A 17,769-nucleotide genomic window follows, 5' to 3' on the forward strand; every position below is an offset into this window, starting at 1 on the left:
AGGGGTAACATTACTTACCTCGTGGGGTCATGGTGAGTAGTAAGTGAGTTAACATATAGACAGCCTAGGACACACCCGGTGTGTATTAAGTGCTTTATTACACTAGCTGCAATTATTCATATTACTTTATTGCCCCAGCCTAGTGTCTGTCATTTACTTTAAGCTGCTTGATTGCTGGTAAGAACTGATGGAGTTCTCACTTCCCTTCCAGTCATTCCCTTTTACCTGCATCAGAACCTACCAACCCGAGGAAATCACTGACCCGTAGTGGGTGTATGGGTTCATTTCTGAGGATCAGTAAACAGTTTTTAGTATTATCTGCAAAAGCATTTTCTTTGTACAGAGGTTTTCCCTTTAAGAGAGAAGAACCTAATCTTAGATCCTCTGGTAAGTCCATGACCCAAAAACAATTTGGAAAGAGAATCTTAATTCTCTGTTTCATTCAGTAAGTGGATCTCATGTGTGTACAGACTGACCATTATTTGCCATTTTCTAGCAAACAATATTTGCTAGATGCTCACCGATTGTTGAACGATACAAATAATGTTGAGAACCACAGGACAATGACCTTGCTGCTCTCCCATGACTAACCTAGAAATGCTCGTCAGACTCGAGAGACCTGAGAACTGCAGGAGTGAGAGGCCATGGCTCACTCTTCCTGCTGCAGTTGAGGTGAAGCCTTCACATGTGAGAACTTGCTGGCGCCTCAGTTACGGCTGAGTAACTCCTCAGTGGTTAAACACCATGTATGTAACGTGCTCCTACCAGACATGGTTTTCATTACAGGCAAGGGTTCTCTGTGGAGTAAAAGAGGAGCCCTTAGCTGGGCCTCTTAGAATTTCCAGTGGCCCATGGCTCAGTTTTCTGAACTGTGTAGTGGAGACACTGCTGGTGTCTGCCTCCCAGAGTAGTTGTGTGGATTAAGTGAGATAATGTGTAAAGTACTTGAAACAGTGCCCGGCACATAGGAAGTACTGTATGTGTTAGCTATAAATAATAATAATATTACTATTATTAACGTGCTAAGGAATGTATGTCTGTGGATGATCACTGAAACATTACGTATAATAGTGCAAAACTTGCAATATTAAAAATGTATAGTAGAAAAATTATTTATAGACATTAAAGTTATGCAAACATGAAAGATGTTGCTGTGAAGTTAAGAAAAAAGCATGATAAATAATTGTCCATATGGAATAAGCTCAGGCACGTAAAAATAAATGAGTTTCAAAAAACTGAAATGAATATTGCTCAAAACTCTAAGATTGTCAAAAGATTAATAGCAGTTAACCTGCATATGGGAGAACTGGTGTTTGCTTTGCTTTGCTTTGCTTCTCTTTTTGTTTCTTTTGCACTTTTCTTTCCAAAGTCTCTTCAAAGAATACGTATCATTTTAGGATCAGGAAAATAGTCTCTTCACTGATGGAATATTTTCTCTTCAAAAGTTCTTGTCTACAAATAAACTACTGGAAGTTTAATAAGGGAATTTGGCAAGGTTGCAGGATACAAGATCAATATACAAAAATCAATATGTACAAGCAGTGAATGATTCGTAAAAGAAATAAGAAATACAATCCCATTTACAATGATACAAAAATGTGAAATACTTAGATATATTTCATGAATTCAGCAAGATCTGTACAGTGAAAGTGTAAAACATTGCTGAAAGAAATTCAAGAACACATAGTAAAGAACACATAATAAACCTATTGTAAGTGGAGAAATACACCCTGGTGAAGGATGGAAGAACTCACTGTGGTAGGAGAGCAGTTCTCCCCAAACTAATCCTTAGGTTCACAGGTGTTTGCTTGGAAATTGACAAGCTAATCAAGAACTCATATGGAAATGCAAAGGACCTAGAATAACCAAAGCAGTTTTTTAAAGAGGATAAGGTTGAAGGGCCTACACTACCTAATTCAAAGTTTACTATAGAACTGTACTAATAAAATGTGGTCACGAAGGTGGATATAGATCAATAAGACAGGAAAGAGTCCAGAAATTGACCTACACATATACTGTCAATTAAATTTGGACATGAAAGCCAAAATAACTCAGTATGGAAAAGACATTCTTTTAAATGAAGGGTGGTGTAAGTGAAGGGTATTTGTATGGAAAAAGCCCTCCATCACCTCACATCACATCCAGAAATAACTCAAAATGCATCACAAACCTAAATGCAAAAGCTAGAACTTTTCAATATCTGGAAGAAAACATAGGAGAAAATGTTTATGGCCCTGGGCTGGACAAAGATAGAACAAAATGCATAAATCATAAAAGAAAAATGATGAATTGGATGTAATAAAATTTCCACTCTTTTGAGAGCACCATTAAGAACATACAAAGGGAAGCCATTGACTAGTGTACATTAACAGTATGCATATCTGACAAAGAGTTGTATCCAGAATACAAGGAACCCTTATAACTCATAAGTTACATAGTAAGTAGGTAAACAAAATATGTGCAAAATACTTTGCCAGAAGCTTCAGAAAAGAGTACATGCAAGTGGCCAGTACAGCCACATAAAGATGCTCAACATCACTAGTCGTTAGGGAAATGCAACTCAAAACCAGGAGGAGATGGGACTTCACATCCAGTAGTGTGACTAAGGTTAAAAAGGTAAGGCTTGTTGAGAATTGGAGAGATCAGAACCCTCACACATTGCTGGTGGGATTATAGAACAGCACAGCCCCTTTGGAGAACAATTTGGCACGTCTTCAAAATGCTAACCATACGGTTACCATGTGACCCACGAATTCCATTCCTAGGTAAAGAACCAAGAGAACTGAAAACACGTCCATGCAAACGTGTACCTGAATGTCCAGCATCATGATCACCTAAAACCAGAGCAAACACAAGTGCAGTGAACACACAGATGTCACGTACAGTACTTCACAGTGTGTGAGTGGATAAGCACATTGAGCCTAGCCCTGGACGGCTACATGGTTGAATCTTGAAAGCATTCTAAGTAAAGGGATTCAGACACAAAGGATACACACTCTAGGACTCCCATCTACAAATTCTAGAAAGCATAATAGACAAAGGAGAGAGGTCAGGGGTCACCTGTGGCCCAGGCGGGGGAGCAACTGACTGCAGACAGGACCACAAGGGAACTGCTGGGTGAGGCCTGTGTCTGGCTTGTGGTGGCAGTTCCATGACAGTCTTCATTTGCCAAAATCTTTTAACTGGACTCTTTAGCTGGATCCACATTGTTGTGTGTAAATTTTAACCTCAATAAAGTTGTTTTGAATAAAATGGAAAACCAGGGATTTCTGGGAAACAAGAAAATCTGCAGCTCCAAGTGAATGCTAATAGCAATAGTGAGTGGTTTTTATTTTTGTAACTCGTCTTCATCGTAGACAGCTTAACACGAGGCAGCCAACCTGTGAAGCCCTTTAATGCATTAGGTTTTTTCTCCCTATAGGCCTAGGAGGAGCACAGTATTACTCCCTCTGCAGTTAAGGGAACCCGATTTTGGAAATGTTAAGTAATTTGCCCCAAATCACATAGCTAGTAGACAGTAGAGCTGCTTTTGAAAAACAGCTGGCAGGGGTGCAGATCCGAAATAAGATAAAGTCTGACATAGCAGAGGTTTTTATAAAATCAGCTATTCTAATATAAAAAAATAAATACACACTACTGTTGTTCTCTCCTGAGACAGATTCACTCAGACCTCCCTCAGACAAGTCCTCCAAGCGTCTCCCTCTTTATACTGTCATCATGTTAGTGGTGTGATATCTTAAAATGACACAGCTACTAAAGTGGAAACCAGGTTCTAACGGGAAGAAAGTAAATTAATTATGTTAAAGTGTCGTGTGGCACGTGAATGAGTTACAGACTCCCTCTCATTTCATTTTCATACCAGTTCTGTTCATGTGTCTTCCTTCCTTCCTTCTCATGGGTTCAGAGTGACGTGTCCCGGCAGCCCTGTAAGATGTGGAGGCACCCAGATCACTTGGGCTCCAGCATCTGCAGATTCTCTGCCAGTCCTACTGCCTGCACATCTGGCTAAGGACCCTGGCACTCTCCTACAGCTAATGGGAAACCCCTGGGGAATCTTAAGAAAGGCCCAGCATCTCGGTCACCAATGCTATAGGCACATGGGGAATCAAAATATTTTGTTTATATTCATCCATGGATTAAGCATGCATTGATTAAATCTCTGGACCTAGTTTTCTTGTTAATGGCAAGAAGTGAAAAACTTGATTTAGTTAACTTTGTGCTTAAATCAGTTGCAAGGTGGCCCTGTGCCTGGTGTGTCAGCAGCTGTCCTGGTGGGAAGGAAAGCAATGGTGTGTATAAAGAGGTAGTGGTTGAGGTCAGAAAGATGTTCCAATAATGAGATAAATTTAGGTGATGGATGGAAGGGGACAGAGATTCCACAGAGTTGGGACCTCAGAGGGCTGGAAAAGCCAACTGCTTTTGTCTCCATACATTAGGAGCTAAGTTGTAGATGTTGGTGACAAAGCTCCCTTGTCACACAGCACTATGGGCGGAGATTAGATGCAGAGGGTGTGGCCTTACAAATGAGTTCTACCTACACTGCCTGTCATGGATTGAATTCGTGTGTCAAAGTCATAACCTCAGTATCAGAATGGGACCTCACCTGGAGGAAGGGTCTTTACAGAGGTAGTCGAGTTAAAGTGTGGTTGTTAGGGTGGACCCTGATCCAGTATCACTAGTGTCCTTATTAAAAACGGGGGGGAATGTGGGCACAGAGATACAGCTAGAGGGAAGGTGAAGTGAAGAGACACAGGTGGCAGAGGGTCTACATGCCCAGGACAGAGGCCTCAAGCAGCTCCTTCCCTCACAGCCCTCAGAAGGAACCCATCCCCCCACACCTTGATCTTGGACTTCTAGCGTCCAGAAGAGTGAGACAGTGAATCTCTGCTGTTTAAGCCCACACTCTGGGGAACTTTGCTACAGAAGGCCTAGGAGACTAAGATGCTGCTTTCTTTAAACATGCAGCCACCCCACGGGCACTGCTAATGCCCTTTACCCCATTCCTTTTATTTTTTCACAGTGCTTGTTATCTTCTAGTCTACTACCTATGTGTTTACTGTCTGCCTTCCCCACCAGAATGAGCGCTTCACTGTAATTACTGGTGTATCACTCATAGTGGGTGTTATAGTGAATGTTAGTTGAATGAATTAATGAAGAAGCTGACATCCACCCACCGAACCTGGCAAGGGCGTGCCACAAACGTACGGCCCACCAGCACCTGAGCACGCACAGAGTTCTTTCAGCAAACAGGGCAGTGAAGCAGCAGTGCCTGCCCCATGGAGACACAGCCTCAGAGACATCACCATTTACTGTGAAGTCTTTTACGTGGAACTTGGCAAGCAAAGCCTACAATGTACACGCAAGACAAAGGAGGAGAAATAACCGAGGCCTTTTTGAAGAACAATGATAAAAAAGGGCTTTGACCCGCTACTTGCCAAGGCTCTGTGACGTGTGTGCATAGTGTGGACTAGGAGTTGGCAAATGGTGGACCATAGGCCAAATCTGGCCTGCTGCAAATCTTTGCTGGAACACAGCCATGTCCATTTTATGTAATATCTGTAGCTGCTTTTGTGCTATAATGGCAGAGTTCAGTAGTTATGAGAGACTGAGGCCCACAAAACCTAAAATATTTACTAACTGCTTGTTTTGTTTTGTTTTTAATTTTTGGCTGTGTTGGGCTTTCTCTCATGGTGGAGAGCTAGGGGCTACTCTTTGTTGTGGAGCACAGGCTTCTCGTTGTGGTGGCTTCTCTTGTTGCAGAGCACAAGCTCTAGGCATGCAGGCTTCAGTAGTTGCAGCACACAGGCTCAGTAGTTGTGGCTCGTGGGCTCTAGAGCACAGGCTCAGTAATTGTGGTGCACAGGCTTAGTTGCTCTGTGGTATATGGAATCTTCCCAGACCAGGGATTGAACCCATGTCCGCTGCATTGGCAGACGGATTCTTAACCACTGCACTACCAGGGAAGTCCATAACTGATTGTTTTGGGCTGAATTTTGTCCCCCATATTCCTGTGTTGAATTCCTAATCCCTGGTAACCAGAATGTCACTGTTTAGGGTCTTTAAAGTTTAAACATTTCAAGTCAAATGAGAATATTAGGTTGGGCCCTAATCCAATATGACTGGTGTCCTCACAAGAAGAGGAGATAAGGGCACAGGCCTGCACAGAGGGATGGCCCGTGAGGACACAAGGGGAAGGCAGCCTTCTACAAGCCAAGGAGAGGCCTCAGCAGAAACCAACTCTGTTGACACCTTTGTCTCAGACTCTCAGCCTCCAGAACTGTGAGAAAATTAACTTCTGTTGTTTACACCACCCTCCGGTGCTTTACTGCAGTAGCTCTGGGAAACTAACACACTGGCCTTTCCTGGAGAAAGTTTTCAGACACCATTATAGGCAAATATCAATGGAACAAAATAAAGAGATGAGAAACAGAGCAGCAGAATAATGGCTCCTGGAAGGCACCCACACCCCTATCCCAGAACCTGTGAATATATTATCTCACATGGGAGAGGGGAACCAAGTTTGCTCTCAGCTGACCTTAAAATAGAAAGATTATCCTGGACTGCTGTGTGGGCCTAACGTCCTCACATGCGTCCTTAAAGGTGGAAGAGGAAGGTGTCGTGGTCCAAGTGTGGGTTGGAAAAGAATTTCCAGACACAAGGCAGAATGCACGGAAGATAGAATTTATTAGAGAGAAGGGTTGCTGCAAGAACAGCGGGCCGACTTCCTGGTAGCCAGGGAAAGTCGACCCACATAAGTTGCTTGCCTGTGTTTATAGCCAGGGAACCTGCTGTTATCTGCTGACAGGGCAGAGTATGTATAATTTTAGTGTGCTGAGCAGGAGAAAAATGGGGCAAATATCTTTCCTTATATGAGATGGGCAAGGGACATGGCATGCTGCTTGGGAAGGTTTTGGGACATTGCAGTTGTTGCACTGTACAGAGTGATAGGAGTCCTGTAACTCTTTGTTCTGGCAATATTGGCCCTTTGAGTCTATCTTGTTCTTTGTGCTTGGAGCATACCACATTTCCCGCTCTCTTTGTGTAAAGGGCCAATTCTTTGACCCTGTTGGATACCCTGCTTGTGTCTGTTTATCTGCCTAGCTCCCTCTCAGGTGTTGTTCGGGAACCCCTTTTGTAAGGAAAAGTGATGATCTCTCTGGCTGCTTCCTGCTGAGTTGGGGCGTCATGGGGTCCTCAGTTCCCGTTACCTGCTCTCTGTCAGGGTATACCTAAGGAGGGGCAGGGGCTCCATGGAACTTAATGGTAGCTCCTTCAAGTGTTGGCTGGCCAATATTCGCATTGCGTTACCATTTGGAGGTTTATTTGTTGTATCCTAGAAGAGACAAACTTAACAAGGAGGTTAAAAATACATGGTCCAAAGATCAGTAGAAGTATGAAGGCTGCTATAGGACCTAGGAAAGGGGCTAGACAGGGCCAGATATTGGTCCTTGAAGTCCCACCAGTTGAATCCCCATGAGGTTCCTTTCATATAAAACCCCCTAACTCTTTTAATAATATCCTGAAGGTTAGTTTGACTTTTGCCTGATTGGCAAAACAGCATTCTTCCTTTAACATAGCACAGGTCCCACCTTGGTCAGCTGTTAGTAAGTCTAAAGCTCTCCTACTCTGTAAAACCACTCCTGCTAGGGAAATTATTTGTTCTTGTAGAGTGTTAGTTTGAGCTGCTAGGTTCACAGTCTGTTGTATAAGTTCGAGAGAGAGCTGTCGGACAGTAAAAATAGAGTTTAGGAGTCCCGTTGAGCCTGTTCCTATCCCAGTGATAATCCCTGTTTCCGTCTATGTGATTGAGAGTATGAGGGAAGCGGGATACTGTCATAGGGCAAGGTTAGGAATAATGTGTGTAAGGGTACAAGTCCCCGTCCACTTGCCTGGAAGATATAAATAGGTATTGGATCTGCAGAGGAAACAGGTGCAATTTGTAGGGTATAAGCAGACGTCTAAAGTGATGTTGAAGTAGGGTTTCCCTAAATGTACAGGAATGTTTTATGCCTTCACAGGTGGTAGCTAAAGTCATGCCAGCTGAGGGGGAGAGGCAAGCAATCTTTGAGGGATAGGAGAAAATTTATAAGCCCAGTTTGAAGAAGGAATAGTAGGGTTCCACCCTATGTCATAGTCTTCAGGTATCTTGAGTTTCCTGCAGTCTTCTTGTTTAATATTTGAGGGTTGGAACCAAAAGTTGTTGTTCTGATAGGGACAGTTTGGGGATGGGGTGGGGCAGATGGAGGTCCCAAAACAGCTAGTTTGTGTCCAATCAGTGGTGATATTAGGAGACTTGTGAAAGTTAATGTAGAAAGGGGAATCAAAATAGGAAGTATGGGGATGATTTGTTTTGTCATTGGTTACGAGGGATACTCATGTTTGGTGTGTCTCTATTGCTAACTTGGTCAGATATTTCTTGAGGGCTTGTTAGCTTTTTCCACCTTGCCTGACACCTGAGGACGCCATGCTGAATGAAGACAACTGATTTGGAGGGCCTTGCTGACCCCTTGGGTTAGGCTTGAAATAAAGGCAGGGCCATTGCCTGATTGTAAAGGGCATGGTAGCCCAAACCAGGGTATGAAATATACCACGAGAGTAGTGGTAACTTCAGATGTTCTCTTGGTTTTAGTAAGGAAGGCCTCTATCCATCCCGTGAAGGTGTCCACCATGACTAGGAGATATTTGAAGACTTTACAAGGGGGCATACGGGTGAAATCTATCTGCCAATCTTCTCCTGGCTGGTTTCCCTGCCTTTGGATTCGATGGAGTCGTGGGGGGGGGGGGGGGGGGCGTGGTTTCTAGCCCCCCTGGGTTGGCCTGACGACAGACTGGAGAGGCCTGGGATATAGATTGGAGGGTGGAGAGGATTCCTTTCCTGTGAATATTGTCCCTACCATTCAGTAGAGGGATTTGCATCCTAAATGAAGATGGTTCAGAATATTCCATTGGGAGGCTTCTGGTAAAAGAAGTTTGTGTCTGGGCTTTGTAGCCACCCTTCAGGGGTTCAAGGGAATCCATGGTTTTGTCCCTTTTTAAGTTCTGATGGTGAGTACTGTGGGGGTGAAGAGGCTAAACTTGGGATCAAGGGGTCCTGTAGAGCATTTTGGGTGGCCATTTTGGCCTCTCTATCTGCCACATTATTTCCTTATGTCTGATGGGTCCTTTTGGTGTGCCCTGCAGTGGATGATAGCATTTCCTTAGGGGATTTTATAGCCTCTAATAGGTCCGGGCTTTCTGGTCTGTGTTTTGTGTGATTACTAGGCACCTCTCCTTCCAAAAGACTACATAAGCATGGACAACATGGAAGGTATATGCTGAGTCTGTATAAATGTTAATTCATAGTCATTTTCCCAATTGGAGTGCTCTAGTTAATGCTATAAGCTCTGCTTTCTAGGCAGAGGTAGTTGCCCCATGGAGTGGGCCTGACTCTATTACCCCTCTTAAACTGACTGTTGCATATCCTGAAACCCTTTGGCCTTCTTGAATAAAATTGCTGCCATCTATGAACCATTCTGCATCCAGATTGGGTAAAGGGGTGTCTTGTAGATTTGGTCCAACCCGTGTTGGACCTTTGAACTTCAGAACTGTAAGATGATAAATGTGTGTGGTTTTAAGCCACCAAGTTTGTGGAGATTTGTTAGAGCAGCACAGAAAGCTAACACAACATGAGAACTTAGTAGATAAGAAGCTTGGTTAACAAATCAGTGGGCAAAGGATGCTAACTCTACATTTCAACCTAAAACTTGTACACCTTATACAGCCTTCCTTTCCATGTTTAATATTTAATCTATTTAGGATTTATTTTAAATATATTCTGAGACAGCAATCTTTTCTCCTATTCTGGTATAGCTGTCTCATTGTTCCTGCAAAATTTATTGAAAACTTTGTCTCTTCCACAACATTTCCCCCCAATATTTTATTATGAAAATTTTCAAACATACAGAAGAGTTGAAAGAATTGTGCAGCGAGTCCTGATGTTCCACCCTGTATGTGCCGCCTGCTGTGCGGAACGTGGGCTGACAGAGCAGAAGCAAGAGCCCGACAACCTCCGGCGCTCAGCCCGCGTCCAGGAAGCAGCACCAGAGCGTTTACTCGTCGCCGTTAAGTTCAGCATCACATTCACACTTAAAAAAAGAAGAGAACAGGACTGATTTCGCTTCTGGATGTCCATGATGGGGCAGTGAAAAATACTTTTATTAAACCTCAGTTCTTAAGTCCATATCTTCTTAGTGTCTGTGCAGCACGTATTCTGTGCTGCTCCCTGAAGCTCCACCACTGTCTCTAGAAAAAGCGCTTGTGTGAGTAACTGAGTTGGGAGCCGAACTCTGCGTGAAAGAAGGACTGAAAGGTGAGGCAGGCGAAGGACGTGGCTGACGTCTTCTCAACAGTCATCCAAGTGAGGTGTCACACGGGGGAAACAAATGACAGCATTTTAGGCCAATATAAAACCAGAGTCTTCAAGTGAAAACAGAACCTCACAGATTCCCGATACTTATGATCAATGATGATATTGACCAATACGAGCTTTCATATCGTACAATGAAACGTGTCAGCATTTGGAAGATCTGCATCAGTCCGTGAACCAACATTTTCCAAATGACCAATGCGTGACCTTATAAAACCATGCCTGATAAAACTGTGCAAAGTACAAGACAGATGAATAGGTCTTAATATAATAGAGCAGAAAAACTTCACCTCTCTGGTTTCAGATCATACACTGCAACTGATCTATTCCTTGTTCAGCTATCACTAAGAAGAATATGCTCAATTATCTACGTATATTAAAATACCCTGTGCTTTTCCAACTACATACCCACGTGAGGCCAGATTTTAATATAAAGCAACACATACAACAGAGTGAACGCAGAAGCAAATATGAGACTCCAGGCGTTCCATATTAAGACAGACATTTTAAAGATTCCCCCACTCCACCGGAAAACGATGTCACTCCTCACTTTTCTAGAAAATAAATTTAATTTTCATAACAATGTCACTTAACGGAACGAATCTTTGCGTTATTAAAGTGTAAATTAGGACTTTTACCATTCGGAAAAGCAGGAACCTTAGAACACTCTGAACCCAGCTTTTATCCCTCCTGCCTTTCCGCTATCAACTGTTTTCATCCCCTGTATCACTGAGGGCCTGGAGCGCCTGGCTTCGCGGCCCCAGCACCACCTCCGGGCGGCCCTCGGCTGGGGCCGCCCCGCGCTGGAGGAAAGCCCGCAGAGGCTTCTGGGAGTTGTAGTTCGTCCTGCCCTCGGGTCGCACTGACGCATTTCCTGTGCGTCCTTAGCGGCCGCCATTGATTCGGCACCAGCCACGGGACCCAATTGGTTGGACCGCGCGCGTCCCCCGCCCGTGGCGGTGCCCTGAGTTGGAGCGCGCCGACCTGGTCTGCCCGAGAGGGCGCAGCAGAGTCGAGAACGAGGACCCAGCGGCTCTGGCTGCAGCTCCGGGAGGTCGGCCGCCGAGCCGGGCTCCCCCGCATCCCCGCGCTGCGGGTTCAGGGCTTGGGGAGTCGCGCGCGCTGAGTGCCTCCCGTGTCGGGGCGGCGTGGCCTTGCAGGCTGGTTTGTAAGTGGGGGCGCAGGTGGGGAACCCGCGGCTGCGGGGGGCAGGAGGCCCGGCGTGGGAAGGAGGTGCGGGTCCTCCGGGGGCAGGAGGGCCCGGCGTGGGAGCGGCGGGGAGACCGGTTCCCTCAAGGTTCTCTCCTCCCGCAGCCGTCGGGTCCTGTCAGCCCCGCAGGGCGCGCAGAGCTGGCCGTGGGGATGGCTACCAGGGTCCGCACAGCTGCCATCTGGGTGAGTAGGGATTTCTCTCGATTCTGAAAAGCTCCCTGAACGCCGACGTGCGCTCGTCCGTCTCTTCCAGGGTCGGAGCTAGCGTGGAGTTTCCGAGCCATTGCGTTTCCTCTGGGTGCGTGAGGCCGTCCCCAGTGCTTCTTGTTAGACTCTTAGTTTTCTTCTTCCTTCGGTCTGTTTTCTGACAGTTCTGCACCTTGAGCCTTGAGTTCAGCAAGGCATCATCATCCGTCTTCCAATTTCTTCACCACGTCTTCTCTGAGTTTTATCTTCCTTTGTCTACGGTTTGGGGACCTCATGTGGGAAATAATGCGTTTGTCTCTTCGCTTTTAAACAGTTTTGTTTATTGTCTTTTGTTTGCTGGACTCTGGGCAGGTGCTGAGGGTGTGATGATAAGTCGTTCCTGCCTTGGAAGAGCCGTGGTCTTAGTGGGGATGGTGGGCGAGAAAATGTATGAGCACAGGGTCGTGTCAGCGGTCCTCCGAGAGCCGGCTGTGGGAGTGTGTGGAGACACAGCACAGGCCGGGTATGGAAGTAAGGACGCCCCGAGAGATGCTTCAGGGATTAATAAAGGAGGCTTAAAATGAGGTTTGAAAGGTGAGTAAGGTGAACAAGGGGCTGAAGGTCAGCCTAGGAAAAGGAAGCAACATGCCAATTTGAGAGGCTTGATCTAGGAGGCTGGTGAACCTTGAACACTACAGTTGCTGAAAGGTACAGTTTAGGGTTTTGTAGGTGGTGGTGGTGGTGGTGGTGGCGGCGTGTCTATTAAGAAATGAGGTCAGAGCCATAGAGGGCTTTGAGGATCACATCAAAAACTTGGCTTTGGGGACTTCCCTGGCGTCCAGTGGTTAGGACTCAGCGCTTTCACTGCCGTGGCCCCGGGTTCAATACCTGGTCAGGGAACTACAATCCCTGAAGGGCGCAGCCAAAAAACCCCAAAAATCAAAAACCAAAAAAACCCACACAGTTGGATTGAATCCTCTGGGGGAGAAAGACTCATTGAAGTGTTTTCCAAAGGAATTTTGTTTTGTTTTGTTTTGTTTTTCAACTGAGAATTCATTTTATTTTGGGAATTGTGAAGTGAACTATCATGGGGCATCTTGCTTTTAGAGAATCTGTGTTTTGGTTGGAAGCCTGGCGTTTGAGTATTACGGAAGAATCAACTTAATTTTACTTTTATAATAATTTAAAATTTTTACACATTTAACATAGGGAAAATGTTAGAAAGGTATCATTTCTTAGGAGCTTCTTTGAGTTTAATGCTGTTTTGCAGAATATATGTATAGGTAAAAGTTGGTTCAGCTGTGCTTTTCTGGGGAGAGGTTGAGAGTTGTAATAATGATCTTGAATCTGTGCACAGTTCTCATCAGACAGTGGGGACTGGCTGGAAAGCATTTGTAGAATTATTGTAGAAACCTTAAACAAAACCTGAAGTGTCTGATGTAATAAATTACATGTTCAGCATAATATAATGACATAGATTATACATTTAGTCAAAAGGATAAGCGAGAGCATAGAGCAGTAGCCATCCATAACATCACCAGGTAAATGCTAAATAATCGGTAATTGCTATACATTTATTGCTAAGCTAGCTGTTTATTAGCGGATGCTTGGAGCAGTATTTTTTTTTATTGGAATATAATTACTTTACACTCTTGTACCAGCTTTTGAGGTACATGAAAGTCAATCAGCTGTATTTATATACATATTCCCATATTCCCTCCCTCCCTCGACTCCCCCTCACCCTCCCCGTCTCGGCCCTCTAAGGCATCATCCATCATCGAGTTGATCCCCCTTTGTTATACGGCAACTTCCCACTGGCTATCTATTTTACAGTTGGTAGTATATATATGTCTATGCTACTCTCTCACTTCATCCCAGCTTCCCCTTCACCCCCCGCCCTCTCCAACCTCGTGTCCTCCAGTCCATTTTCTGCACCTGCATCCTTATTCTTGTCTTGTCACTGGGTTCATCAGTACCTTTTTTTTTTTTTTTTAAGATTCCGTACATAAGAGTTAGCATAAAATATTTGTTTTTCTGGCTTACTTCACTGTGTATGACAAACTCAAGTTCTATCCACCTCATTACGTATAGCTTCATCTCATTCCTTTTTATAGCTGAGTAATATTCCATTGTATATATATGCCACATCTTCTTTATCCATTCATTTGTTGATGGGCATTTAGGTTGCTTCCATGTCCTGGCTATTGTAAATAGTGCTGCAATAAAGATTATGGTACATGTTTCATTTTGGATTATGGTTTTCTCTGGGTATATGCCCAGTAGTGGGATTACTGGATCACATGGTAGTTCTATTTTTAGTTTTTTAAGGAACCTCCAAACTGTTTTCCATGGTGGCTGTACCAACTTGCATTCCCACCAACAAGTGCAGGAGTTCCCTTTTCTCCACACCCTCTCCAGCATATATTGTTTCGATGATGGCCATTCTGACCGGTGTGAGGTGATACCTCATTGTGGCTTTGAGTTGCATTTCTCTGATGATTAGTGATGTTGAGCATCTTTTCATGTGTTTGTTAGCCATCTGCATGTCTTCTTTGGAGAAATGTCTGTTTAGGTCTTCCGCCCATTTGTGGATTGGGTTATTTGCTTTTTTGCTATTAAGCTTCATGAGCTGCTTGTATATTTTGGAGATACCAAAGGAATTTTGGATGGAACGGTCTACACCAGGCAAGTGCAGACAAGGTGTAAATATACCAGTGGTTTTGAGGAAAGAGAGACAGTGGAGTGAGAAGCAGCTGGACCTGGTAGCTAGTTGGGTGCTGGTGGCAAGGTAGTCAGAAGAGCCGGGCATGACTGCTGGAGGTCTGCTCTGTGGGCCTGGGCTGGGAGTGGATGGTTCCCTGAGTCAGGGAAGACTGTTGGAGTTGTTATGGAGGGTTAGGTGGACATTTCCGTTTGATATGGTGGGACCCCGCCGGTGCTGGTGGGCAGCTGGGTAGGCGTGTGTCTCAAGAAAGGACAGGTATCACTGAGTAGGTGTAGCCAGGTTAGCTCAAGGAGCACAAGTGCCCTGGGAAGAGCACAGAGGGCAGTGCTTAGGGGATGGACAAGGGAAGGCGATGGAGGAGGGGCTGAAGGTTGAGGAGCCCAGTAGAGATGAGAGAAACAGAGAGGCTTATGTTTCAGAGTCAAAGGAGAAGAAACCTCAGAAGCGCTTGTCCTGTGAGATGCCCCAGGGAGGTTGAGTACTGCTATGTCAGAGAAGTTCAAGTTGGACTTAGTTGTGATGGTGGTGGTGGGTTTACTATGATATTTCCAGAGCAGAGTGTGAGTGTGGGTGTTTGTTGGGCAGGAAAGGAAGGGGTGGGGCAGAGGGAGTAGAGGTTGGTTGCAGAAACGGGAGAGAGGCAGCAGGACAGCCGTGTGGACTGAACCAGTCTGCCCTGTGGTCGTGGGGGAGAGAGTGGCAGCTTGAGGAGAATCCGGTGAGGTTCCTTGGTACAAAATCAGTCTAAAAATTGTTTCCTATTTATAACCTGTACCTATTCAGAAGTTATGATGAAGGAAATTAGCCTATTTACAATGGCAGTAAACCAGGTGAAATTACTGTAAACCTGAGCAGTGCAGAGGACTTGTAAAGAAAACTACAACTTCAGTAACACTAGTCAGCATTTACACAGTGTCTGCTCTTCCCCAGCCATGGGTCTCAGCACTTTACAGATACAAACTGACCCTTAGAGCAACCTCATAGGAAGGTAGTAACGTGAGTCCTGTTTAAAGATAAGGGCAGGTGACAAGGAGAGGTACAGGGTGTGCCAGGATCACTCAGCAGAAGACAGAGTTCAGACCTGGGAGGTCAGGCTCCCTGCTCTGAGTTCTTGACTGGACAGTGTACACACTCTGGGGAGGAAGAGCGTACTGGTAGATGCGAATCCCAGGCTTTGCTGCTTGAAATGGTCATTCATGTTTTCACTCTCCAGGTATTTACTGAGCACCCGCTATGTGCCAGGCCCCCTTCAAGGTCCAGGCATGCGGTGGTGAAGGATTCTGTGCTTTGGGAGTTTGCAGTGTGGTGGAGGAGGACAGATGCCATGTAAATGAAGAAGCTACTTACAAGTAAACAGAAAATGTCGTTGTCGTGTTTACACAGAATTAACGTGGGTTAATGTGAAAGATTGGATGCTTGGGGAAGGCCCATGGAAGAGGTGACGTTTGCTGGGTCTGAGTTTGGGAAGAGCAGGTGCGGAATGTGCAGGGTGGGAACCACCATTGCCAAGGCCACGAGGTGGGGTGTCTTTGTAACAGGGAAGGAAGGCCTGTGTGGCTGGGTTTGTGGGGGAGAGGAGGGGAGCAGGCAGACATGTAGGGGGCCAGAGGCCAAATCAGGCTGGGAAGCTGTTGTGTTAAGAAAGGGGGTTGGGTTTTTCAAAGACCCTTTGCTGAGTAAAGAATGGGGACTGCAGGGGTGCAGACAAGTGGGGGAGGTTTTGTCTAGGGCAGTAGAAATGGAGAAACTAGACGGAATTGGGGGTGTTTCAAAGTCTTTTCTGAGAAACAGTTTAACCTAGTCTGTTGTCACTTTTTAGAGCAGTTTGTTTTCTGTAAGTAGTCTTGTATTTCTTACCATTTCAACCCAGCGTAAGTGTTTAGTTTTGGCGGGGGTGGGGGGAGGATGTCTGTGCTTCATGTGGGGTAAGTATTCATCAGGGCCTCTTCTTGGGTGCCAGGTTACCCTGCTGATTGGTGCAGAGCCAAGACTTGAACCTGGATGGTGTGGCCCTACACCCATTTCCCTGGCCAGTGTGCTTGGCTGCCTCAGGGTGCAGGCTGAGAACATCTCCAGAGACAGAAATTCTAGCTCCTGGGCCCTAATAGTAGTTATTGTTTACGCGCACAGGGTTACTTATCAGCTGCTCCTTGGACTCAGGACCAGGTGGAAGTGACCAACACAGGAGCAGTGACGTCCCTTGCTGTACCCTGGGGGGAGGAGAGGGGCAGTCCCTGGGGAATGATAGAGAGAAACTGGGTTTCTCTGTAAATGTGATGACCCCACTCAGGGGTGGGCTGAAAGCGGGAAGGATATAACATGCAGGAGATTTTAAAAATGTGCAACAAAGGGGTCCCTTTTCCATGGCAGGTGACCTACTCGACCCATGTTCTGGGGTCCTCTCCTAGGTGTGCAGGATACCTAGTAATTAGAAGGCTACCAATGAGTGTGAGTTCAGAGCAGAGGGAGGTGTCCTTGGAGGTGACATTGCACTGAGGCCTCTGAGCCCCTGAGTCTCTGTTTCTCTCCTCGGAGGATGCTGGGCACTTACTGGCAGGTTTTGATTTTTCACTTGTTTGGCTACTTTGTGCTGTGGACACTTCCCTCCCTTAAATCTTTTATTAAAGATTCAGTTCAGGGCATCTCCATTCCTAGGGGCTTGGGAAGATTTTCCGTCTCCTCCTGTCATGTTGGAGTTGACTTATTTCAATCAGGGAACCTGTTTCCCTTTTTCTCCAGCGTTGGGCAAGGCCTCTGCCGATGGACCACCTCTAAACACTGTCCCCACGGTCACCACCACCACGTGCTAATAGCATAGTTTGCAGTGCAGCGAAGGCGGGGCGGCGCTTCAAGACCATGTGAGGCGTGTGGGGGAGGGAAAGGCCTGACGGGGCCTTTCTGAGGAAGGTTGGCCAGTGTCCCATGCACACCAGGCTGCATGTCTTCAGCTGTGCCCTCATTGATCCTCTTGGCGAATTAAAAGTTAAAATAATTTCCTGTTAGAATGTGGCAGTGTTGATGAATGACTCCTTCAGAACTCACAACCCTCATGCACCCTTGTTTGTATAGTGCAGGTACCAGTTAGGCCTGGAGGGTGCACGGGTCAGAGGCAGCCCTGGGAGCTAAGAGAACGGGCGGAGGGCAGGGCAGGTGGCCTTGGGGTCCGAGCTGGAGCAGAGGGAGCCCAGGAAAGGACTGTGGAATCAGCTGTGAGGAGGGGAGGGAAGAGGAGGCTCCAGGC

At 45.7% G+C, this 17,769-nt stretch overlaps 1 protein-coding gene across 3 annotated transcripts in view; it reads left to right on the forward strand.

Moving 5' to 3' along the window:
* ZNF268 (zinc finger protein 268) overlaps window positions 1-17,769 on the forward strand; it is a 72,750-nt gene that overhangs the window by 19,730 nt on the left and 35,251 nt on the right. The window contains exons 1-2 of one of the 3 annotated variants that reach the window (XM_057744630.1): window positions 11,326-11,573; window positions 11,720-11,800. In XM_057744630.1, the coding sequence (XP_057600613.1) occupies window positions 11,768-11,800 (33 nt within the window). In that variant the 5' untranslated portion in view covers window positions 11,326-11,573; window positions 11,720-11,767. Of the gene's footprint in view, window positions 1-11,325; window positions 11,574-11,719; window positions 11,801-15,741; window positions 15,878-17,769 lie in introns of those variants that run through there. The other 2 variants (XM_057744631.1, XM_057744633.1) reach the window with 2 other exon arrangements.

This window comes from Hippopotamus amphibius, chromosome 8 (assembly GCF_030028045.1).
Source record: "Hippopotamus amphibius kiboko isolate mHipAmp2 chromosome 8, mHipAmp2.hap2, whole genome shotgun sequence".
NCBI lineage: Eukaryota > Metazoa > Chordata > Mammalia > Artiodactyla > Hippopotamidae > Hippopotamus > Hippopotamus amphibius.